This window comes from Asterias amurensis, chromosome 14, assembly GCF_032118995.1.
Source record: "Asterias amurensis chromosome 14, ASM3211899v1".
Lineage (NCBI taxonomy): Eukaryota > Metazoa > Echinodermata > Asteroidea > Forcipulatida > Asteriidae > Asterias > Asterias amurensis.
The window spans coordinates 19908640-19933555 of NC_092661.1; the positions used below are offsets into that span (position 1 = coordinate 19908640).

A 24916-nucleotide genomic window follows, 5' to 3' on the forward strand; every position below is an offset into this window, starting at 1 on the left:
TGTGTCCGAATTGGCGACTTTGGCTACAGCTACGGCTAGATATATCAGCGCGTATGGCCGACGCATCCGCCACGCGGAATGAGGCGAGTTCACTGCGAAATAGCGCCGTCATGAGTTCGGGGGAAAAGACAGCTTACTTGCGGCGTGCGGCTTTGCATGTGCTTTGCTTTGCCGCGAAATCCCAGCAAGTTCGATTGAAAAATATCAATAAATTCCATTTAATGGTGTTCAGCGATACAACAAGAAACAGAGACAAACACTGAGATATAGTGGAGTGCAGGGAAATCAAGGTAGTTTTAGAATGTCGTTATTTAACAAATATATATTTTAAAAATGGAATAGGAGTCGCTCGTCCGTCTTTTTATTTTATTACGAATCGTTGGTTGGTGCATGGAGAGGTTTGGCTTATGAGTCAACTCGGCCTCAAGTCAACTCGGTCTCAAGTCAACTCGGTCCCAGTCAACTCGGTCCCAAGTCAACTCGGTCCCAAGTCAACTCGGTCCCAAGTCAACTCGGTCCCAAGTCAACTCGGTCCCAAGTCAATGCGGTCCGTATGGTTGACGGGAAATAATTGAATTGGAAAAAAAACTACTGTCCTTTGACTTTGTACTAGTTGCGATAACGTAACCCTCCTCCCGACGGCCGCGCAGGCCGGAGGCCGGCCTCCTCCCGACGGCCGCCCAGGCCGGAGGCCGACCTGGTCGGGAGGAGGGTTACGTTATCGCAACTAACTTTGTACATAAAATGGGATAAGTGTGCACCAATGTTCGGGGTATCCTCTGCTTACCAGTTTTCACGCTATTATGCCTTTTTCTTTGAATTGGGAAAAAGTAATGATGCCATATATCAACCGATGCCCTAATTATCTTCATTTGTTAATACGAAGTATGCAAACATGTTTTAAAACTTGATGGACATTGAAATGTTCACACCACACACCGATCTTGGATGACTTCAACTGGCCCCATTTGTTTTGAGTTTTTCCTGTTTTCACAGCAAACGAGAAAGTATGGTTTCCCGGTGAAGCCATACATGGAAGAAACATCTGCAGTGACTACAAGTGTTCTTTGAGACTCTGTGTATGACTGTATAGCCAGCAGTTGCCTTCATTTTATTCAAAATATTTTGTTATTAAATTTTTAAAATTACCATGGTAACTTGCAAAAAATAAAAAATATATAAAAAATATAAAAAGTGTGAATAATTACTGGCTTCAAAATCTGATTTCTATTTATTTTTTTTCTAAATATTTATAATAAAGCGTATAAATAAACAGTGATAATTGAATCAACAAGCTGATGTTTTAATTTTAATACAAATAAGAGTATTGATACGAGGGTTACAAAATAAAAATCTCCAAAAATATTAGAAAATGATATAAAGGCACATGGGTTCTTTAAGCCTCGGTAATTTTTTTCAAGAATGCTCTGCAAAACATTTAGTCACATGATTTTGATTATCATGAATTGTGAATTGAAATAGCGTTTGATGAAACTTTTTCGGTGGGCAAATATTTTTATATGGCCTCAACATTATGACATATTTTTGTACCTTGTAGAAATGCCTAAAATACCAAACTTTTTGCATTTACAAGTGCAAATGACCAGTGGAGCCTTACGTGTTTCTAAGTTTTGGTCAAAGAAGAGGAGACTCTTTGCTTGGCAAATAAAACCACACAATTTTTATCTAGGGACTGTTTACATCGCGCGCAGAGAGGTAAAAGATTTGCCACGATTTTAGGGACACCTCGAAAACAGGACCTCCTACGATATATTAATATTCGATGCCTTCATATGCGACCCATTTGTTTCTATATTCAACATTCACTTTTGAAAATTACCGATTGTGTAGGCCAATAAATTTCAACTAAAAAAAAATCTTCAAAATGTCTCTTTGCTTTCAACCAGTCTGTTTGGCTCTCAATAATTCATTAATTGACAAACATTAACAATATAAGCCTATTCGCTATTGCAGCTGCGCATGTCCGTTACTGCTGACAACGCAATTTGTTTATCTTCCGTGACCTTTTGACCATAAACCCGGGTATTGTCAAAAGGTCACAGGAGATAAACAAATTGCGTTGTCAGCAGTAACGGACATGTGCAGTTGTAATAGTGAATCGGCTTATTGAATCCTCTTACATTTAAAAATTAAATAAAAACCAAAATATACTAATTAAAAAACGAAAACTATTAAGGAAAATAGTGTTTGGTCGAAAATAAATAACAAATATAATATTGTTCAATTATAACTTGGGTTGCGGTCCCTCCCCGCCCTCCCTCCCGCCCGTGCAAGTTTCCCTGCCTTGGGACCGAGTTGTCTTAGGACCGAGTTGACTTGGGACCGAGTTGACTTGGGACCGAGTTGACTTGGGACCGAGTTGACTTGGGACCGAGTTGATTGGGACCAAGTTGGCTTGGGACCAAGTTGACCGGTACCCGAAGCTGGAGAGGTAGAAGTTAGAAGTAGTCTATTTGACCTCCATGGTTGGTGTATACACAATCGATGGTAGTTATGCGTTGGTAAAATCAATGGTAAAACAGGTACCACCCTACATACACATCATTAAAACACAGACGGTATTGCACCACACTCCTTGTTTATTGTAGTTTTGTACAGTATCATGTACACAGTCTACATCATGGATTACATCATTCTTGTTTATAATATTTAATTTGAATTGACCCTATAACTTTTGTATAAATAAAATATTGATTTATACAAATTGAAACTGGCATGGCCACCACCAGACCACTTTTTTGTTCAGTGTCACACATTCATGATTAATTTACTTGAAACACAGAACACACATTGTCAATGTCATTGACACAGTCACAGTAACATTCGGAAAAGTTTCCATATTGCGCCATTTTGTCATTCGATAATTTCCAAATTCCATCTAATCTCATTTTACAAGCATGACCTATATTGGGAGGTTGATTTTAAAAAGGGAAAGATAGTCAAATTTGCACTTTAATTATACATTGTAATATATGACCAGAGGCCTATACATTATTTATGATCATGTCCTCATTGGACTCTGGAGGACGATTTCCAAAATAGAAAATCGGCCCAAGTTTTGAATTCTGCATCTTCTATCTTAAATATCCCTGTTTCACGATAAATTGTATATTTTGAACTTGCAGGAAATATCCCTGTATCACGATTTGTATATTTTGAACTTGCAGGAAAAATGTGTGTATCCTGCCAGCTGCCCCCACTTTTCCACTTAGTTTTATCAATATGAGTATACTAATTATAATAATAATAATGAACAGTTTTTATATAGCGCAAAGTGACAATGAAGTCCAGATACTAATTTATTTCATAATGCATGAAAAAGTGATGGCAGGGTACAGAAATGTGTTTAATCGCAACTCACCCTCTGCAAGACAGCACAAGGCTTTTAGAAGGAGAGAACTTTAAAGTAAGACTTATTCTGTCATAGGTTTAAACTGGCTCAGCATTTTGTGGTATTAGTCTAACCTAATATATTTCTTTGTTTCATGAAGCTGAAATGGGAGAAAAAGTCCTTGTTCTTGGCAATGGAGGCAGGGAACATACCTTGGCATGGAAGTTGGCGCAGTCAGACACAGTAACTCAAGTCTTTGTTGCCCCTGGCAATGCTGGCACTCAAGCAGTCCCCAAGGTTTTGAACACAAGTGAGTTTAAATTGATTGATTGATTGATTTGATTGATTTGATTGATTGCAAATTGCGCCACAGCACCTTGTAAACAATTACACAATGCTTTAAAGGAATAGGTCTCATACTTCAAATCATAGCTCCACATACCTTGCAGGAAGAAGACTGTGCGCTTTGATACGCTCCTTGGGGGTTTGATAAAGGGCTATATAAGAACCGAGGAGTATTGTATTATTGATTGATGGATTGATTGATTGAATCATTTCTAAACTAGATGATGTATCAGTCAAGGACTCCTCTCAGCTCATATCATGGTGTCAAAGCAATCATATTAACCTGGTTGTGGTTGGACCGGAGGCTCCACTGGCTGCAGGAATCACAGATACACTCACAGCAGCTGGTATTGACTGCTTTGGACCAACGAGGGCAGCAGCACAGATAGAATCCAGTAAAGAATACGCAAAGGGGTTCATGGACAGACATGGGATTCCTACAGCAAGATGGAAAGCTTTCTCTGATGCAGAGTCTGCTTGTCATCATATTATGAGGTACACCAAGTTTGATTCATCTGTCGGGTTGTTTGGGATTCATGAAACTTCACCTTGTTTCTTAGTTGAAGATAAGTAGGATTTGAAACTTTACATGGTGGAAATACGATATGGAAAGGTTTGCGGTAACACCATGTAATGACTATCTCTAATGAGTTGGGGTGGTTCTGAAAAGAACCGTTGGTTTCAACTTGACGGTTCGATCAGTATGCTCTGATTGTCTTCTGCAGAAGGCTTAGTTGAAGATGTTTTTCCAAAGATATTTGTTTAAATATACAATATTTTCAAAGTAGTGAGTTGTATAACCCCTCACAAAGATTCTGCCATTTTACTGGTTTAGAGAGCATCACATGATAAGTCTAAGTCTTAAAACTGAATACTTTATTAGCGCATTCACCACATGATAATCACATGACAGGCTGGCATAGTTTATCTATCATTCAAAATCATAATGGATAATATTTAATGGTCACATGGTAGGAGGGTTAAGAGATTTCTAGTTTTGTCTGTCAACCTTTTGTTAATGCTATCATTGTATGATTCTGTTTGTGATTGTCTTTCTAGTGCAGAGTACCAAGCGTTAGTAGTGAAAGCCAGTGGATTAGCAGCAGGTAAAGGTGTGATTGTAGCGAGTACCAGGGAAGAAGCGTGTCAAGCAGTCAGGGACATCATTCAGGTAACGGACAAAGACAATCTTTAGATTCTCCAATCCATCATGGATAAGTTTTGTTTTTTGTTTTTTATTTATGCAAGTTGCCAGACACACGAGGCCTGAAAGCCACTTCAAGGTGTGGGCTACAAATCAACCATTTTTCCAGGGGCCATTGCCACCTACTCCTGGGGCTGAGACAGGGTTACCCCCTTTACAGTCCATACATATGTAGGATTGGTATCAGCCATCGGCTGATAGAACAAAAAGCACTACCTCCCCAACTTTACAAAGCAGTCGTGATTAAGTGTCTTACTATCACTAGTGTTCAGAAGAATGTGTTGAGGATAACACTCGGGGGAGTCCTAGACAGTTGGGCTAGTCAGCTTATCCTTTTACTAGTGGTGTATCTTTCTTTAATATTATCTAGTGGGAAAACTGACTGGTTCAAGTTGACTCATTTAGCACTGTTTTCATTTCAACTGTGTTGTATTTTCAATTAGCAGGTTTTTCATTTCTACTGTTAAGCAAAGTTTGAATCTACTGTGTTGTATTTTGATGTATTTTATCAAGGTGTCTAGAAAACACTTGGTGATGGTTTTGGTTAAGACAATGTTTATTTTTGATTGCAGGATAAATTGTTTGGAGAAGCTGGAGAGAGGGTTGTGGTTGAGGAGCTTCTAAAAGGCCAAGAAGTCTCTGTAAGTATATCTCCAAAGCCAATTGGATTTCTTTATTTTTGAAAAACTACATTGAGGTGTATTGATTATAGATTTATAGGTAATTGATTATCAACAATATGATTTGTTGATGTATGTGTTGTTTTGGGATGTGTATTGATTATAGATTTATAGGTAATTAATTATCGGCAATAACATTTGTCGATGTATCTATTTTGTTTAAAATGTAAACATAGCGCACACTTAATCGTCATCTGTTGGTGAAGTGTGTGTGTTTAAGAAAATTCATGCTTAAAGTTTTTAAAAATTTCTTCACACTCAACATTTTGCTCTGGTATATTCAGATATTGTAGAATATGAACGCTTTGTGTATTGATGGAATGTAGTGTGGTTCTACTCTAATGAAATGCTAACTGAAGTATTCTAAACCTTGCTTTGTGTTTTGTAGTTTACTCAGAGTCTGAGATGTTTGTTTGTCATTTCAGGTCTTGGCATTTTGTGATGGGACGCATTTTGCACCAATGCCCCCTGCTCAGGATCATAAGAGAGTAGGGGAGGGGGACACTGGTCCTAACACAGGAGGCATGGGGGCATATTGCCCCTGTCCACAGGTAACAATTGATTTAAGGAAATCATGGCTTTCTAGGCTTGGTTTGATAAAGAGCTAAGATTGATCTTAAGTTATGTACCAATCTTAATTGCTAAGCAAAGTGTGATGTCACGTTACAATATTGATAACTCATCTTAAGTTGAATCGTAGTTCTTTGGGCCTAATTTAATCTACTCCTGACCACAAAGTTCTACACTAACAGCGCTCTGTCAAGTGTGTATTCTACCAGCAGCTAGCGCGGAACTTCACTGCGAGCTTGGCCGTGAAATTAAGCCCTGATGCTTTAAAGATGTAGTTGCCCCCTGGCGTGCTCCTTGAAATATGCCAGTAAATAGTTTAATTTCCCTCATTCAGGTGCCCTTTACTTATGAAAACCGCCTTGCCCTGCAAGAATAAGAACGTTTGAGATAGGTCTAAGGTTTGAGATGGATGCATGCATCTTTGACTCTGAGACAAACTCTCAGCACTGCTTAAACAAACAGATATTTCTCGCCAGAATTATGTTTGACAAATGTGAACAATTTAAACACCATGTAATATTCAATACTGTCCAACCCAAGGCATAGGTGACTAGTGTGTAAAGCCCTCACCTCTCACAACTGTGGCCCTGGTTCGATTCCTGGTTAGGTCCGTAATGTGAGTAAAAGTCAGCATTGGTTCTCTTCTATTCCACAGGTTTTTTCCTCTTAGCCAATATGTTTTCCTTTCATTTTGAAAATTCAACACTTTTGATTTATGGCTGTGCTTTGTGGTCATGTATGGGTCAATGTAGCTAGCTGTACCATGTAGTAGCCGCGTCCTTTGAAATTTTGCTTCTTAGCTGCAAGTACAGATCATTAGCCAAATTATAATTACTTAGATGATGATATCAAATACCACAGTATACTTTCTGGTGATATAGCGTGATGGTGAATTTTGGTATTGACACAAGCTTCCTTTGTATATTTATCTAGTCATTTATTTTGTGTGAAGGTGTCCGGTGATCTGCTGAAATGTATCCATGATGCGATACTACACAAGGCAGTAGTAGGCTTAAAGGCAGAGGGCAGACCATACAAAGGTAACCATTTTATATCACTGGGTAAATAAGTGAATTAATTCTTATCCTCTAGTTTTCAAAAACGCACAAACAAAACCCACACGTGATAATGCCATCAAATGTGGCGGTCACAACAATCTATTTATTGTATTTCTACCATGCAAACCTTTTAAAGAGAGCGCCATTTCACTGCCATTTGGAGGAGAGAGGGCAATATGTACTTTTTATGTCAATTTTTTAAAATGACGTGAAAGACGCAGATTTGTTGTCTTCTGAGATGGAGTGTTATATGTTGCCGATGTAGACAAGTTGTTTGGGTGCCTCTGCGATTTAGGGGACCCTGTAATGCAATTGCACAAGGCTACGACATAAGGTTTTGTTCCTATTGCTGAGTGTTCAATGTTTTCAGTTATGTAAAAAGATGTACTTTCTGACTACAGGGGTTTTATATGCCGGCCTAATGCTAACGTCTAATGGACCTCGCGTCTTAGAGTTCAACTGTCGTTTTGGAGACCCAGAAGTCCAGGTGGTTCTACCACTGCTCAAGAGTGATTTGTATCTGACATGTAAAGCATGTGTCCATGGTAACCTACCCAATGCACTGCCTAGTTTCCATGACAACATGAGTGCTGTAGCTGTGGTCAAGGCTAGTGGAGGGTACCCAGGCTCCTACAAGAAGGGAGTTGAAATAAAAGGTAAAATAGTCTGTTTCCAGCAGTCTGAGAGCACCAGGGCCCAATTTCATAAGGCTTTTTAAGAACAAAATGTTGCCAAGCAATGCTCTGCTAAGTAGAAATGAGCAGGATACCAGTCGCATATGGTACATGTGACACGGTAATTTGACTAGTAACCTTATTATGGTAAGCGTAAGTTTGTTTTGCTTAGCAAAGCGTTTTTTTTTGCGCAGTTCTTTCAAATTGTGATCTGATTATCAATGCTATTTATATACTTCTAAGCTGTTAGTGTATCCTTCTTATACATGGATGCTTGTTACAAAGTAGAACTTATGTAGTAAGGTTTGGGGTAACACCATGTAATAATACTCTCTAATTGAGTTGGGTTGGTTCTGAAAAGAACTCTTGAGTTTTCCACCTTGGCAAATTTGTGTGTATGCGTGCACGCTTGTTGTGTGTACATGCACACGTTAGAAATAGATTACGCGCTGGTACTAATAGCTGCTATGAATTGCGTTCTGTGTGATAATATTGGCGTATGCACATGCCGACACGCGGAAGCCAGCCGGTTATAGCTCCAGCTGGTCATTATCAACCATTTAAACACCCCCACGTGATGCGCTGTCCACCAATAGGAGTAGAGAAACTGTCTGGGGTATTTATGAATGATAGATAAACAATGCCAGCTTGCACAATACACCCATGTATGTTATGTGCCACCACACAGAACCTGTGCAGTTGAAGGTGTTTAATTTGTTTGTCAACTCGCTGGAAATATTACAAACAAAATAGGCAATATGTGATTGATACATATTTTCACATTCATTATATATATTTTTGTTTTAAAGGTTTGGACAAGGTTGATGAGCTAGGTCAGATGGTGTTTCATGCTGGAACAGCTATCAGAGATAACAAGGTCGTGACCTCTGGTGGGCGTGTCTTAACTAATGTAGCCATGGCAACAGATCTTCGATTGGCTGCTAGTCAAGCACAGAAAGGAGCAGAGTCCATTCAGTTTGAGGGGGGATTCCATCGGAAGGACATAGCTCTCAAGGGGTGTGAGTTCCTCCAGAAAAACAAGTAAATAATCCGCTCAATATTTTCATTTTCAATATTCTCATTTTACAGCCAGAGTACAGCTTAGTGTCCCATCTGAAGAACCAAGCAATTATGGTTAAGTTTCTAGCAAAATTTTATTCTGTTTGTTTTTCCTCCACCAACTATTTGTATTTGTGAAACAAAAGCATTTTTTGGAAGTACATACCTGAGTCCATTATTACGCGAAACAAACTCAAACCAACTTGTTTTCTGCTTTTGAATATTAATCAACCAGTTGTTAACATGCCAATAATTTTGTATTTTTATGTCTAATTGAATGACCAGAACAATTAGAGGTGGAAATACAGTTTGGCTGAGTATTTTCTGTGGACCGTGGTTCGAATCCCAACGGTCTTTGTGGATTGGGTTTTCAGTCCCTACCTGATTGAGTGGATTTTTCCCCATCAGGGTTTTTCCTTCCATATTGGAAACTAAACATGTCTTCATCATTACCAATTCATCCCGTTATTGGTGCTTAAGATTTTATATCGTTACCAATTCATCCCGTTATTGGTGCTTAAGATTTTATATCGTTACCAATTCATCCCGTTATTGGTGCTTAAGATTTTATATAGTTACCAATTCATCCCGTTGTTGGTGCTTAAGATTTTATATCGTTACCAATTCATCCCGTTATTGGTGCTTAAGATTTTATATCGTTACCAATTCATCCCGTTATTGGTGCTTAAGATTTTATATCCACTACCTTATGGAGACCGAGAACAAAACAGAAAAGTGAACACAAAAGTGGAATTCTAGTGACTGGGGTGCTCAACAAAGAATACAAAGTCTATCGGAGGTTCTTAACTAAGTGGGAATTCTAGTGACTGGGGTGCTCAACAAAGAATACAAAGTCTATCGGAGGTTCTTAACTACAGGAACAAAGAGAATAAGAAACTATGTCTCTGCAGAGATGCAAACAATGTTGTTTGTTAATTTTTTTTTACCCATACACCGTGTTAGCACTGTATACTCGGTACTTTCCTGAGTCCTGTGAAAAAATATCACAGGCATATTACTAGGGTGGGATTCGAACCCACAACCCTTGCAATTCTAGAGCAGTGTCTTATCAACTAGACTAACGAGATTGCCCAGTAGCTAGAGGCAGTTCGAATCCTATGTTTTGGCAGCGGGTACTGCAACGTTGTTTGGTTCGTAATAAAATCCTAATAAATTTGTTGTATTGATTTTCTTCTAAGGTCTTCTAAGTTATGTGGTTTGACGTATGCTGACTGTGGTGTAGACATCAATGCTGGTACTGCGTTAGTGGAAGCAATAAAACCATTAGCCGTTAGTACATCACGACCTGGTTGCCATGCTTCACTTGGAGGCTTCGGTGGCTTGTTTGATCTCAAGGCAGCTGGTTTTAAAGACCCAATCCTCGTCTCTGGTACCGATGGAGTTGGCACTAAGTTAAAGGTTTGTTTAAATCATGACAATGGGGCAAATCTTTATGAGTGCTGAAGAGTAGAATTTAGTGTACATAATTGAACAACGGTCCCCACCGCATTATTCTTTGTTCAACTGGGTTCACTCATGGGAATTCTTTAGAAAAGGAAATAATAGAACAACTAAAACAAGTCCCCTCAACCTGACCTAGGCGTTTAAACAGCCGTGTGTGGGTTGGAGTGTTTGGGTGAACATGTATCTACATGTTGATTGAGTTCGGGCGGTGTGTTCTTGGATGCTCAGGAAAATGTAGGATTGCTGTTCGTGTATCTTCCACTCACACAATGACAATGATGATGTAGCGCCATTTTGCACAGTGTTGTTCTCAACTGATCCCTGCTGCAAGGAGGTGTGTGATCTTGTTTTGAGTGCATTGTACTTTGATCGTGTTCTCATTGTTCAGGCGTGAGAACAGCGCACTCATGCCAAGAACACACCTCCTGAACTTGGCCATTGAAACCTTTTTATTTATATTTTGATTGATATATTTCAGATTGCACAGTCATGCGGTCTTCATAAGACAGTGGGCATAGATTTAGTGGCTATGTGTGTGAATGATATCCTTGCACACGGTGCTGAGGCCCTCTTCTTCCTGGACTACTTTGCGTGTGGCAAGCTGGATGTAGGCGTGGCTAGGGATGTTGTGAGTGGGGTGGCCGAAGGCTGCAAAATGGCCGGATGTGCATTACTAGGTAAACTTATTTACAAAAGACATGACTTCATAATATTTTAAATATATCAAGTAATAAACCACAAGGAGACTGAGCATTGAATGTTTGTGTTTTTGTTGTTGTGTTTTTTTGATAGGAGGAGAGACTGCAGAGATGCCTGGTATGTACCAAGCAGGGGATTATGACCTAGCTGGGTTTGCCGTCGGTGCCGTAGAGCGTCAACAATTACTCCCTCGTACTTCAGATATCACAGCAGGTGATGTTATCATAGGCATTGCATCATCAGGTATCCATAGCAACGGATTTAGCTTGGTGAGACGTGTCGTGGAAAAGAGTGGCCTTGGGTTTGCATCTCCTTGCCCCTTTCAAGAGAACCAAACATTAGGTAAGATTGATTCATGAACATCCTAAACCTGGGTTACCAGTAACCAGGTCATGTTGGTAACCTGTTATTTGTTGCTGGACAAATAAACTTGTTGATTGTCTTCAAGTGATTTCATGTTGACATTCAATTTTCCAACAAAATGAAATGACCATGTGCTGAATATCATCCGTAACAATTCCCAATCCTTTAAAATCCATCTGTTTGTTTGTTTGTTTGGTTTTGTCAGACTAAGGACTGCACTAGTAAATAGGTCATTCGTTAAATGGGATCAGGCATACCACCATAATTAGAGTCCAACAGTTTGGGAGGTTTTTGTTGGATTTCTAATCAGGGAATGGCAGGGTCTGTTAGAATGCAATCTGGATCAGCGACAATAGATCAATGTATTACAGCTTCTGTGTTCAAGTCATTTGATGCAACTTGATCAATACATTCTTCTCATCTACTCATCTTCCTTAATTCCCTTTCAGGTGAAGCCCTCCTCTCACCAACTAAGATCTACTCTAAGACAGTCTTGCCAGCAATCCAGACGGGTAAAGTCAAGGCCTTTGCTCACATCACAGGAGGAGGTCTCTTAGAAAACATCCCTCGAGTTCTCCCTAAATCCCTGGCTGTCCAATTAGATGCCAGCAATTGGACTGTACCATCAGTCTTTGGGTGGATTGCATCTACTGGAGCGATTGGTGAGGGTGAGATGGCAAGGACCTTTAACTGTGGGATAGGCGGAGTTCTGGTGGTATCGGAAGGGGACGTAGATACGGTGATAGAGGCAGTGAGGAATGGTGGGGAGACTGTGTGGCGTATTGGCAGCGTTGTTGACTTGGCACAAGGTAAAACTATAAATAATCTATTTTACAAAGTTGGCTTCAAATAGTCAGAAAACACAGGCCAAACATATTTTTGCACAAACTGTCGCTCAAAATGGCGCAAGAAAATGCTCCAAAATCATTTCAAAAAAGAGGAACAGTTCAGTATTTTGACCTCAGTTGCTCAAATTTGCTTGAAAATGAAGATCGTCCAGCATCGCTGGGCCTGGATTGCTACTTCAAGGTGAGGGCTACACTTGTTTGGGCTGCCAACCTAAAGTTAAGTGTCTTGTCATGACAAGCATTGGTTTGTTGAACTAGAACACCACCAAGGGCAAGGCTGTTGGTAAGGGACTAAAACTAGAACACCACCAAGGGCAAGGCTGTTGATAAGGGACTAAAACTAGAACACCACCAAGGGCAAGGCTGTTGGTAAGGGACTAAAACTAGAACACCACCAAGGGCAAGGCTGTTGATAAGGGACTAAAACTAGAACACCACCAAGGGCAAGGCTGTTGGTAAGGGACTAAAACTAGAACACCACCAAGGGCAAGGCTGTTGGTAAGGGACTAAAACTAGAACACCACCAAGGGCAAGGCTGTTGGTAAGGGACTAAAACTAGAACACCACCAAGGGCAAGGCTGTTGATAAGGGACTAAAACTAGAACACCACCAAGGGCAAGGCTGTTGATAAGGGACTAAAACTAGAACACCACCAAGGGCAAGGCTGTTGATAAGGGACTAAAACTAGAACACCACCAAGGGCAAGGCTGTTGGTAAGGGACTAAAACTAGAACACCACCAAGGGCAAGGCTGTTGGTAAGGGACTAAAACTAGAACACCACCAAGGGCAAGGCTGTTGGTAAGGGACTAAAACTAGAACACCACCAAGGGCAAGGCTGTTGGTAAGGGACTAAAACTAGAACACCACCAAGGGCAAGGCTGTTGATAAGGGACTAAAACTAGAACACCACCAAGGACAAGGCTATTGGTAAGGGACTAAAACTAGAACACCACCAAGGGCAAGGCTGTTGGTAAGGGACTAAAACTAGAACACCACCAAGGGCAAGGCTGTTGATAAGGGACTAAAACTAGAACACCACCAACGGCAAGGCTGTTGGTAAGGGACTAAAACTAGAACAACACCTAGGGCAAGGCTGTTGGTAAGGGACTAAAACTAGAACACCACCAAGGGCAAGGCTGTTGGTAAGGGACTAAAACTAGAACACCACCAAGGGCAAGGCTGTTGGTAAGGGACTAAAACTAGAACACCACCAAGGGCAAGGCTGTTGGTAAGGGACTAAAACTAGAACACCACCAAGGGCAAGGCTGTTGGTAAGGGACTAAAACTAGAACACCACCAAGGGCAAGGCTGTTGATAAGGGACTAAAACTAGAACACCACCAAGGGCAAGGCTGTTGATAAGGGACTAAAACTAGAACACCACCAAGGGCAAGGCTGTTGGTAAGGGACTAAAACTAGAACACCACCAAGGGCAAGGCTGTTGGTAAGGGACTAAAACTAGAACACCACCAAGGGCAAGGCTGTTGGTAAGGGACTAAAACTAGAACACCACCAAGGGCAAGGCTGTTGGTAAGGGACTAAAACTAGAACACCACCAAGGGCAAGGCTGTTGGTAAGGGACTAAAACTAGAACACCACCAAGGGCAAGGCTGTTGGTAAGGGACTAAAACTAGAACACCACCAAGGGCAAGGCTGTTGATAAGGGACTAAAACTAGAACACCACCAAGGACAAGGCTATTGGTAAGAGACTAAAACTAGAACACCACCAAGGGCAAGGCTGTTGGTAAGGGACTAAAACTAGAACACCACCAAGGGCAAGGCTGTTGATAAGGGACTAAAACTAGAACACTACCAACGGCAAGGCTGTTGATAAGGGACTAAAACTAGAACACCACCAAGGGCAAGGCTGTTGGTAAGGGACTAAAACTAGAACACCACCAAGGGCAAGGCTGTTGGTAAGGGACTAAAACTAGAACACCACCAAGGGCAAGGCTGTTGGTAAGGGACTAAAACTAGAACACCACCAAGGGCAAGGCTGTTGGTAAGGGACTAAAACTAGAACACCACCAAGGGCAAGGCTGTTGATAAGGGACTAAAACTAGAACACCACCAAGGACAAGGCTATTGGTAAGAGACTAAAACTAGAACACCACCAAGGGCAAGGCTGTTGGTAAGGGACTAAAACTAGAACACCACCAAGGGCAAGGCTGTTGATAAGGGACTAAAACTAGAACACCACCAAGGGCAAGGCTGTTGGTAAGAGACTAAAACTAGAACACCACCAAGGGCAAGGCTGTTGGTAAGGGACTAAAACTAGAACACCACCAAGGGCAAGGCTGTTGATAAGGGACTAAAACTAGAACACCACCAAGGACAAGGCTATTGGTAAGAGACTAAAACTAGAACACCACCAAGGGCAAGGCTGTTGGTAAGGGAATAAACTAGAACACCACCAAGGGCAAGGCTGTTGATAAGGGACTAAAACTAGAACACCACCAAGGGCAAGGCTGTTGATAAGGGACCAAAGTTTTTACTGGAACATTTCAAGGGGGTAAATGCCTCCCAAGTATACGCCATGCTATTATTAACCCCTTGTAATTTCATATGTTGTTTTTTCATACCAAAACCGATTGAATTTCTTTCCATCAGGTTCTCCAGCGGTAACCATCCACAATTTATCGTCTTCCCTCATCAATTGTTGTCCTGTCAAGGAAGATTCATCTGATCAAAGCATCGCTACAGAGAAGATGAAAGTTGCTGTCCTAATATCAGGAACAGGTCAGTTTCATTCTTCCTTCAATGTTTCACTGATGGTTATTCATTGGACAAAAACTCCATTGTGAATATTATTCCTTTGTTCATCACTCTACTTACATGTAGAGTGAATACTATATTTGCATTGTGTCCCAATAGACCTTTTTCGCAAACACACATTGCGCAAGCACGAGCTATAGAATGAGGTGCATGCTGGTCTAGCTAGCGATCAAACTTGATCGCTAGCTAGACCAGCATTTGATCGCTAGCTAGACCAGCATGCACCTCATTTCACGTGTGCGTACCAAGTATTTGCGATAAGGTGTATGCCGAAGAGTTTTACATTGTGACACCCTGCGACCTGTGCACTGCATAAGCCTTCTCTTTTTCTCTTATTGCAGTCAAAGTTAATATGTGAATTTCAGCTTTTTGATTAAATTTACTTTACTGCTTTGACAAAGCTTGTTATCTTTATATAAATAAATGAAACTATTTAGAATGAGTAATTCAGGAAGTTCTATCAAAATCGGAGGGACCTACATCCCATCGGGACAGTCCGTGTCCTAGGGACATCACATCGACCACACTACATTGGGGCTACTCTTGGGGCACTATGTTTATTGGGTTTTTTAGATTTGTGTGGGTTTTCCCTGGAATAATTCTCTGTGGTTTTCCTCTCACATCTAAAACTGAAAGTTTCTTTTCTCCATAGGGTGCCTGGCTTGTATAGTGATTAAGTGATAGTGATTTCATCCTACACTTAGCAGAAAGCTGGGTAACACATACTTACATGCTCTGATAATGCGATATTAGTAATCTTTTCGTTGATGAATTTCTGTTTTGTGCCCTCTATAGGCACCAACCTGCAAGCGCTGATTGACCATACTAAAGATCCAGCAATAAACAGCAGAGCTGAGATTGTTTTGGTTGTATCTAATAAAGATGGTGTGTTAGGATTAGAGAGAGCTAGAGAAGCCGGGATACCAACCAAGGTAAGCTGACTGACTACCTGAGATTGTTTTGGTTGTATCTAATAAAGATGGTGTGTTAGGATTAGAGAGGGCTAGAGAAGCCGGGATACCAACCAAGGTAAGATGACTGACCACCTGAGATTGTTTTGGTTGTATCTAATAAAGATGGTGTGTTAGGATTAGAGAGAGCTAGAGAAGCCGGGATACCAACCAAGGTAAGATGACTGACTACCTTCGGTCTTTGGGGACGTAGCGACCAAATATAGGTTTTTTAATCACGTAGGAATTGCCCTGTTTTTTCCTGGGACCATAGGATTTCATAGTAAAACTCCTAAGCTGGGATGCCCCATTTAAAGACAGTGGACACTATTGGTATTTGTCAAAGACCAGTCATCTCACTTGGTGTATCTAAACATATGGATAATATAACAAACCTGTGAAAATTTGAGCTCAATTGGTCGTCGAAGTTGCGAGATATGAATGAAATAAAAAATACCCTTGTCACACGAAGTTGTGTACTTTCAGATGCTTGATTTCGAGACCTCAAATTCTAAACTTGAGGTCTCGAAATCAAATTCGTTGAAAATTACTTCTTTCTCAAAAATTACATCACTTCAGAGGGAGCCATTTCCCACAATGTTTTATACTATAAACCTCTCCCCATTACTCGTTACCAAGTGAGGTTTTATGTTAAAAATTATTTTGAGTAATTACCAATAGTGTCCACTGCCTTTAACAGGGGAGGATTTTTATTCAAAGTCCAAGAGGTTGTTCCCATCAGTTGTCAGACTGCTTAAATTGAGCGGGCTCTGAAGTTGATATCGGTAGCAAAAAACATCTTGACATAAAAACAAATTGAATGGATGTACACGTCATTCAATGTGAAGTTTGAGGGAGAAAAAAAAAAGTTTTTATGTAAATCTTGAAGAATGTTTGTGATTTATGTGACACAGGTGATTAACCACAAAGACTTCAAGTCTCGTGTAGACTTTGACATGTCTGTTCATGCAGCATTGGTTGCTTCAGGAGTAGAGTTTATCTGTCTAGCTGGATTCATGAGGATATTGAGTGGAGAATTTGTCCGACTTTGGCACGGCGGTTTGATCAACATACATCCATCATTACTTCCATCATTTAAAGGAATGCATGCTCATCAAATGGTTCTAGAGGCTGGAGTCAGACTCTCTGGGTGTACTGTTCATTATGTTGTGGTAAGTCAAATAACTGTCTCTTACGACATGCAGGACCCAATTTCATGGCTCTCCTTTTTTTACCACCGATCACCATTTTCCGCTTGCACAGCCATCACTGAATTTCTGTGCTAGCTGTGTAAGTAACAAATGTCTCACATGGAGTCCACACAAGCAAAAATAAATGGTCAAAAATCGCTCAAGTTTAACCCCTCGCACTTTTCTTTTACCAAAAATCTTGGCCTCAACAGGTAAATGAACAGACCAAATCAAAAAGTAATCTTGGCCTCAACAGGCAAATGAACAGTAAGCTTGGGCGGCTCCTTCGGTTACCCGGTTCTACCCGGTTCCAAATTGAAAACCGGACGGGCGGTTCCACTCTTCTGTGGAACTGGGTACCCGCTTTTGTCGGTTCCGATTTTAAAAGACCGAGTCTCAATTATAAAAGGCTCTGTGGAGCCGATCCTGCCACGAACCGGCTCTAGAAATTGAGGCTTGATGTTGAAAGCGGTGACCGCAGATACAGTGTGCAAAGGCTTCAAGCCGACATGAGTATCAACTATCACATGTGGCTGCATACACAGTGCACACACATAGGCATCTTCTACAACCACCACATGTATGCATGTACATGTCGTGCATATACATGTACATGTATAGACATCACGTTGTGATTGGCTGTCGATATATCCATATTCATAAAAGCTTGCCCCATGCACAAAACACAAAGTACTGTATGCATGTACAGGCATGTACACTTGTATGTACAGAGACGACACACTGCATGCACTACGGATGTACTGCACTACGGATGTACTGCACTACGGATGTACTGTACTACGGATGTACTGCCGGCTAAATCAAAGACTTGTTTAAATGCAGGGAGAATAGGTGCTCGGTGGCACGATGTCTGATTGACTTGGGGTGGGTATTCGTTAAAAATAGATCGGCTCCAATTGTGTGTGTGTGAGCTGGGGACCGACTTCTGATAAACTTGGTTATTTTCAGTTAAAATAGATCGGCTCAATTGTGTGTGTGTGAGCTCGGGACGGGCGGCTTACGTTTTATATTGAATTGGAACCGGGTATGTCTCAGAACCGAGCTTTTTTTCGGAACCGGAACCGAGCCCCAAATTTCTGGAACCGCCCAAGCTTAATGAACAGACCAAATCAAAAAGTAATCTTGGCCTCAATTGGCAAATGAACAGACCAAATCAAAAAGAAATCTTGGCCTCAACAGGCAAATAAACAGACCAAATCAAAAAGAAATCTTGGCCTCAACAGGTAAATGAACAGACCAAATCAAAAAGTAATCATGGCCTCAACAGGTAAATAAACAGACCAAATCAAAAAGAAATCTTGGCCTCAACAGGTAAATGAACAGACCAAATCAAAAAGAAATCTTGGCCTCAACAGGTAAATGAACAGACCAAATCAAAAAGAAATCTTGGCCTCAACAGGTAAATGAACAGACCAAATCAAAAAGAAATCTTGGCCTCAACAGGCAAATAAACAGATCAAATCAAAAAGAAATCTTGGCCTCAACAGGTAAATAAACAGACCAAATCAAAAAGAAATCTTGGCCTCAACAGGTAAATGAACAGACCAAATCAAAAAGTAATCATGGCCTCAACAGGTAAATAAACAGACCAAATCAAAAAGAAATCTTGGCCTCAACAGGCAAATGAACAGACCAAATCAAAAAGAAATCTTGGCCTCAACAGGTAAATAAACAGACCAAATCAAAAAGAAATCTTGGCCTCAACAGGTAAATGAACAGACCAAATCAAAACGTACAATTTTTATCAATCACTTTAATCCTAGCCCTTTTAAATTTGTTACCATAAAAAAATGGTCAAAAGTTACTCAAAAATTTGGGCCAAAAGTTAAATATTCCACAAATGATCAAGTTAAACCCCTTGCAGATTTTTCTACCAACAATCCAAAAGGCCCTCTTTTTTTGAACGGCCAAAGAACAAAAAATCTGAAATCATTCAAAAGTGCAAGTTGTATTCAAAATCGCCCCCAATACAAATCAAGCATTTGGAAGTTTCTCAAAATAAAAATCTTTTTTCAAAAATTGCAAGTTTCTTAAAAATTAAAACAAATTTGTTGAGTATTTCCCAATGTAGGTTGATTGATAATATTTTGCATTTGTTTTCCTACAGGAGGAGGTTGATGCAGGCGCTATCTTGGTTCAAGAAGCAGTTCCAGTCTTACCAGGAGACACCATCGACACTCTTCAAGAACGTATCAAAACAGCTGAACATACGGCATATCCACGAGCATTAGAACTAGTAGCTTCAGGAGCAGCTACACTGGATGTAACTTCAGGCAAGATACAATGGAAATGCAAATAATTCATCACCACAATATCCCACCGTAGCTTATGTATTCATAATAATTATAAGATCCAATTTCATAGAGCTTAAGCACAAAACATATCTAAGCACAACACTTGATGCTTACCAATTGAATAAAAATTGAAATAAAAAAAAATAAAAAAATTGAATTGAATTGAATTGAATTGAATACGATTACCAGCCAATGTCACACTAATCTATAACTGGTATCCTGCTTGTTTTTTGCTTGGCATAGAGTTTGCAAGCAAAACTTCCTGCTCCAATGTCCTAAGAAATTGGATCTTGGACTCTTAATGAACTTATAAAGTTCATGTACTGTTTTAGGGTTTTTGTATATTTGTCTTTATAGGTTTTCGAAATGAACAAAGTTCTTTGAAGTCTAACTGAAATAAAGTCTTGTCTTTAATGTGGAAAATAAGTCTTTTATTAAGAACACAAACCAGGGTTTACCCTAAAAAAATCTATTTTTGTTTAATGGTGAAATCTTAGTGCTTAGTTTTTCTGTGGTTATTGTTATTTCTGAAATGGATTCAAAGCTTGAATTAAAATAAGTTTAAGTTATGTCCTTTAAACTTCAAATAAAGTTATTTTTGATAGGCATTAAACAATATATAACCAAAAGGCTAACTTTTGTTTCTGCCAAAATGAAAAATTAGTCTTGTATCCATACACACAACAAAAAATTGAACTATCAATGGCAAGATGGGACATATTTATAGTAATACAAGTGCATTTTGTACTTTAGGCGCACATCTGCCATCGATGCAAACAAGTTTATTTATAAACACAGAATACTTCAACAAAATTTAATTGCCTGGAATTGTTTTCTTTTGGCAGTTAACATTTTAGGGTCATTTATCTTTTTAATGAAATTATTCACCTTTGTAACTTGTGTTATTTTGAAATATTGCTTCACCACTTACAGGACCATAAATAAACCACTTTTCTTTTTCCATATGCCTTGTGTCCAATCAGAGATTTACTAAGTACAAACTTCCCCTTAGAAGACACTACCAAACCCCATCCAATATCCAGTCACTTCATCCCATTACTTACTATTGAGCTGAATGAGTGAAATTTACCAAGTACAAACTTTCCCCTTAGAAGACACTACCAAAACCTCATCCAATGTCCAGTCATCTTATCCCATTACTTACTATTGAGCTGAATGAGTGAAATTTACAAAAGTACAAACTTTCCCCATAGGCCTTACCTTGTCCTGTCCCAATACCTAGTCATTAGACTCCTGTGCCTGCTGTATACATAATGCACTGAGCCAAGTTTGGAAAATTTCTAAGTACAAATTTATTCTTTATATTATTAGAAACGAACACATTTTAACGGGGGGACCCGATTGCTCAACAAGGTAGACCGTGCGTTAGGAAGCCACTGACCCAGGTTCAAACCCAGTGCATGTACGCCGAACCTGAGGTCCGTGCTTAGGAAACTAGAATAAGAATAAGAAAAAGCTCCTTTTGCTAAAATTTAATATTTTGAATTTAATTCATTTTTATAAAAAGGCCAGAGTTACACACAGGGGAATTGAACCCAGGACCATAGCGTCTGGAGTCACTGAGTCCTTCCACTGGACCACCAACTCCTCTTAAGAAACTTGCATCTGACGTTAATTAAAACCCTTAGAATGGACACAGGTAATGAAAAATATAATAAAACACATTGGGAATTGAACCCAGGACCATAGCGTCTGGAGTCACTGAGTCCTTCCACTGGACCACCAACTCCTCTTAAGAAACTTGTATCTGACGTTAATTAAAACCCTTAGAATGGACACAGGTAATGAAAAATATAATAAAACACATTGGGAATTGAACCCAGGACCATAGCGTCTGAAGTCACTGAGTCCTTCCACTGGACCACGAACTCCTCTTAAGAAACTTGCATCTGACGTTAATTAAAATGCTTAGAATGGACACGGGTAATGAAAAATTAAAATAAAAACAGTGGGAATTGAACCCAGGACCATAGCGTCTGAGGTCACTGAGTCCTTCCGCTGGACCACGAACTCCTCTTAAGAAACTTGCATCTGACGTTAATTAAAACCCTTAGAATGGACACGGGTAATGAAAAATAAAAATAAAACACAGTGGGAATTGAACCCGGGACCATAGCGTCTGGAGTTGTTGAGTCCTTCCACTGGACTACAAACTCCTCTTAAGAAAATTGTGTCTGACGTTAATTAAAACCCTTAGAATGGACACAGGCTATGAAAAAGAAGAGGAACAGAGTGGGACTTGAACCCAGGACCATATCTTCTGTCGTCAGTGAGTCCTTCTAGTGGACCACCAATTCTTCTTAAAGGCAGTGGACACTTTTGGTAATTATTTAAAATAATTATTAGCATGAAACCTTTCCTGGTGGTGAGTAATGGGGAGAGGTTGATGGTATAAAACATTGTGAGAAACGGCCCCTCTGAAGTGCCATAGTTTTTGAGAAAGAAGTAATTTTCCACAAATTTGATTTTAAGACCTCAGAGGTCTCGAAATCAACCATTTGAACGCACACAACTTCGTCTGACAAGGGTGTTTTTTTTCTTTCATTATTATCTCGCAACTTTGATGACTGATTGAGCTAAAATTTTCACAGGTTTGTTATTTTATGCATATTTTGAGACACACCAACTGTGAAGGCTAGTCTTTGACAATTACCAGTAGTGCCACTGCCTTAACGAAACTTACATCTGCGGTTAATTAAAATCTTAAGAATGGACACAAGCAATAGAAAAGTTAAGGAGTGGGGCTTGATCAAACCCAGGACCCCAGTATTTGGAGTCCCAAAGTTCTTCCATTGGCCGACCTACTCTTCTTAGAATTTTTACAAATTCTTAAATATTTAAAGCAAAACCCAGCAGCTTCAGAATTGGAAAATGATTGAAGTCTGATAGCCAAAATCTAGCATAGACTTGCGTTGTGGATATTGATAAAAATTGTATTGAGTAATATGGCTATGAGTATTGAGTGTATTAGCACCAATGTCACATGCAGCTACTGTCCTGCATGGCTCCTCATTTTGGCAGTCAAATAGCACCAACGTTACACCTGTTAACTTTTAATAAATTTTAAGGTCCATTTTAAGGCAGAAAAATAATGACTATCTTGAAAAGATTCAAAGATAAGACATTCCAACCAAAAACTTTCTGCTCCTTGCACTTAATTTCATCTCTCTATGAAATATCAGGGGATTTGGAAAGCAACACTATTGGTAATTGTCAAAGACTAGCCTTCACAGTTGGTGTATCTCAACATATGCATAAAATAACAAACCAGTGAAAATTTTAGCTCAATCGGTCATCGAACTTGCGAAATAATGATAGAAAATAAACACACGAAGTTGTGTGCAGTTAGATGGTTGATTTCGAGACCTCAAGTTCTAAACCTGAGGTCTCGAAATTAAATTCGTGGAAAATTACTTCTTTCTCGAAAACTATGCCACTTCAGAGGGAGCCGTTTCTCACAATGTTTTATACCATCAACCTCTCCCCATTACTCGTTACCAAGAAAGGTTTTATGCTAATAATAACTATTTTGAGTAATTATCAATAGTGTCCACTGCCATTAAAGACAGTGGACACTATTGGTAATTGTCAAAGACTAGTCTTCACAGTTGGTGTATCTCAACATATTCATAAAATAACAAACCTGTGAAAATTTGAGCTCAATCGGTTGTCAAATTTGCGAGATAATGAAAGAAAACAAAAACCCTTGGTCACGATGTTGTGTGCTTTCTGATGCTTGATTTCGAGACCTCAAATTCTAAACTTGAGGTCTCGAAATCAAATTCGTGGAAAATTACTTCTTTCTCAAAAACTACGTCACTTCAGAGGGAGCTGTTTCTCACAATGTTTTATACCATCAACCTCTCCCCATTACTCATAATCAAGTCAGGTTTTATGATGATAATTATTTTGAGTAATTACCAATAATGTACACTGCCTTTAAATCTTGCCTTTTTTCAACCTCGGAACGTTGTTCTCTCTGATTTGCCTCAAAATTAAATCAGAGAAAGTAAATTGTACATGTATGTAAAGGACAGTCGCCAAGTTACATGTGCTTTGGGCAAGGGGTTTGAAATAAAAATAAATTTCAAGCTCCATTTGAAGGCATCAATATATCACAAAATAACAATATCGCAAAGATAAGCGACTCAAACCAAGAATGTTCTGCTCTTCGCACTCCATTTCACCTCATTTTATAATATTAAGTGTTTTGGACAAATTTTTGAGCCATTTCGGACCATTATATTGTTTGGCCAAATTTTAAAAATTTGCCTTTTTGGGACAGGATTTTTGGTTAAAAATACTGCAAGGGGTTAAACTTGTATTTTTGTGCGATGTTGGACCATTAGATTTTTTGACCAATTTTTAAGAATGGGCCTTTTTGAGCAGGATTTTTTTGTTAAAAATACTGCAAGGGGTTAAACTTGTACTTTTGAGCATTTTTGGAACATAATATGTTTTTGCCACTTTTTATAAATGGGCCTTGTTGGGCCAGGATTTTGAGTTAAAATACTGCAAGGGGTTAAACTTGTACTTTTGAGCAATTTCGGACCGTTTTATTTTTTGGCCTATTTTAAAGAATGGGCCTGTTTGAGCCAGGATTTGGGGTTAAAAATGCTGCAAGGGGTTAAACTTGTACTTTTGAGCAATTTAGGACTGTTGTATTTTTTGGCCAATTTTAAAGAATGGGCCTTTTTGAGCCAGGATTTGGGGTTAAAAATGCTACTGTGGTATTTTTTTGCCAATTTTTAAAAATGGGCCCTTTTGAGCCATAACTCTTAGTTAAAAATACTGCAAGGGGTTAAACTTGTACTTTTGAGCATTTTTGGAACATTATATTTTTTTGCCACTTTTTATAAATGGGCCTTGTTGGGCCAGGATTTTGGGTTAAAAATACTGCAAGGGGTTAAACTCGTATATTTTGAGCGATTTTTAGACCATTATGTTTTTTTGGCAAATTTTTTAAAATGGGCCTTTTTGAGCCAGAATTTTTGGTTAAAAATACTGCAAGGGGTTAAACTTGTACATTTTGAGCAATTTCGGACAAATATGTTTTTTGGCCAATTTTTTAAAAATGGGCCTTTTTGGGCCATAATTCTTGGTGAAAAATACTGCAAGGGGTTAAACTTGTACATTTGAGCAATTTTGGACTAATATAATTTTTTGGCAAAAAAAAAAAAAAAGGGCCTTTTTGAGCCAGGATTTTTGGTTAGAAATACTGCAAGGGGTTAGACTTGTACTTTAGAGCGATTTCGGACCATTATATTTTTTAGCAAATTTTTAAAAATGGGCCTTTTTTGAGCCAGGATTTGGGGTTGAAAATACTGCAAGGGGTTATACTTTTGAGC

The 24916-nt window shown here is 39.4% G+C and overlaps 1 protein-coding gene across 1 annotated transcript; it reads left to right on the forward strand.

The window, feature by feature from the left end:
* The first annotated feature begins 57 nt into the window (after window positions 1-57).
* LOC139946942 (trifunctional purine biosynthetic protein adenosine-3-like) lies at window positions 58-20492 on the forward strand. The gene is made up of 17 exons (XM_071944730.1): window positions 58-290; window positions 3513-3662; window positions 3919-4192; window positions 4757-4868; window positions 5474-5542; window positions 6007-6132; window positions 7104-7191; window positions 7611-7865; window positions 8693-8924; window positions 10142-10361; window positions 10885-11083; window positions 11199-11447; window positions 11918-12277; window positions 14928-15056; window positions 15888-16024; window positions 16957-17214; window positions 19361-20492. The coding sequence occupies exons 2-17, from the start codon at window positions 3518-3520 to the stop codon at window positions 19550-19552; spliced, it is 3045 nt and encodes a 1014-aa protein (XP_071800831.1). The 5' UTR covers window positions 58-290; window positions 3513-3517; the 3' UTR covers window positions 19553-20492.
* The last annotated feature ends 4424 nt before the right edge of the window (window positions 20493-24916 follow it).

Bases quoted from the DNA above. Each gene is read 5' to 3' on its own strand.
- LOC139946942 (XM_071944730.1), top strand. From the start codon at position 3,518: ATGGGAGAAAAAGTCCTTGTTCTTGGCAATGGAGGCAGGGAACATACC. The intron at 7,192-7,610 runs GTAACCATTTTA...TTCTGACTACAG, and splicing joins AGAGGGCAGACCATACAAAG to GGGTTTTATATGCCGGCCTA. The intron at 16,025-16,956 runs GTAAGCTGACTG...TATGTGACACAG, and splicing joins AAGCCGGGATACCAACCAAG to GTGATTAACCACAAAGACTT.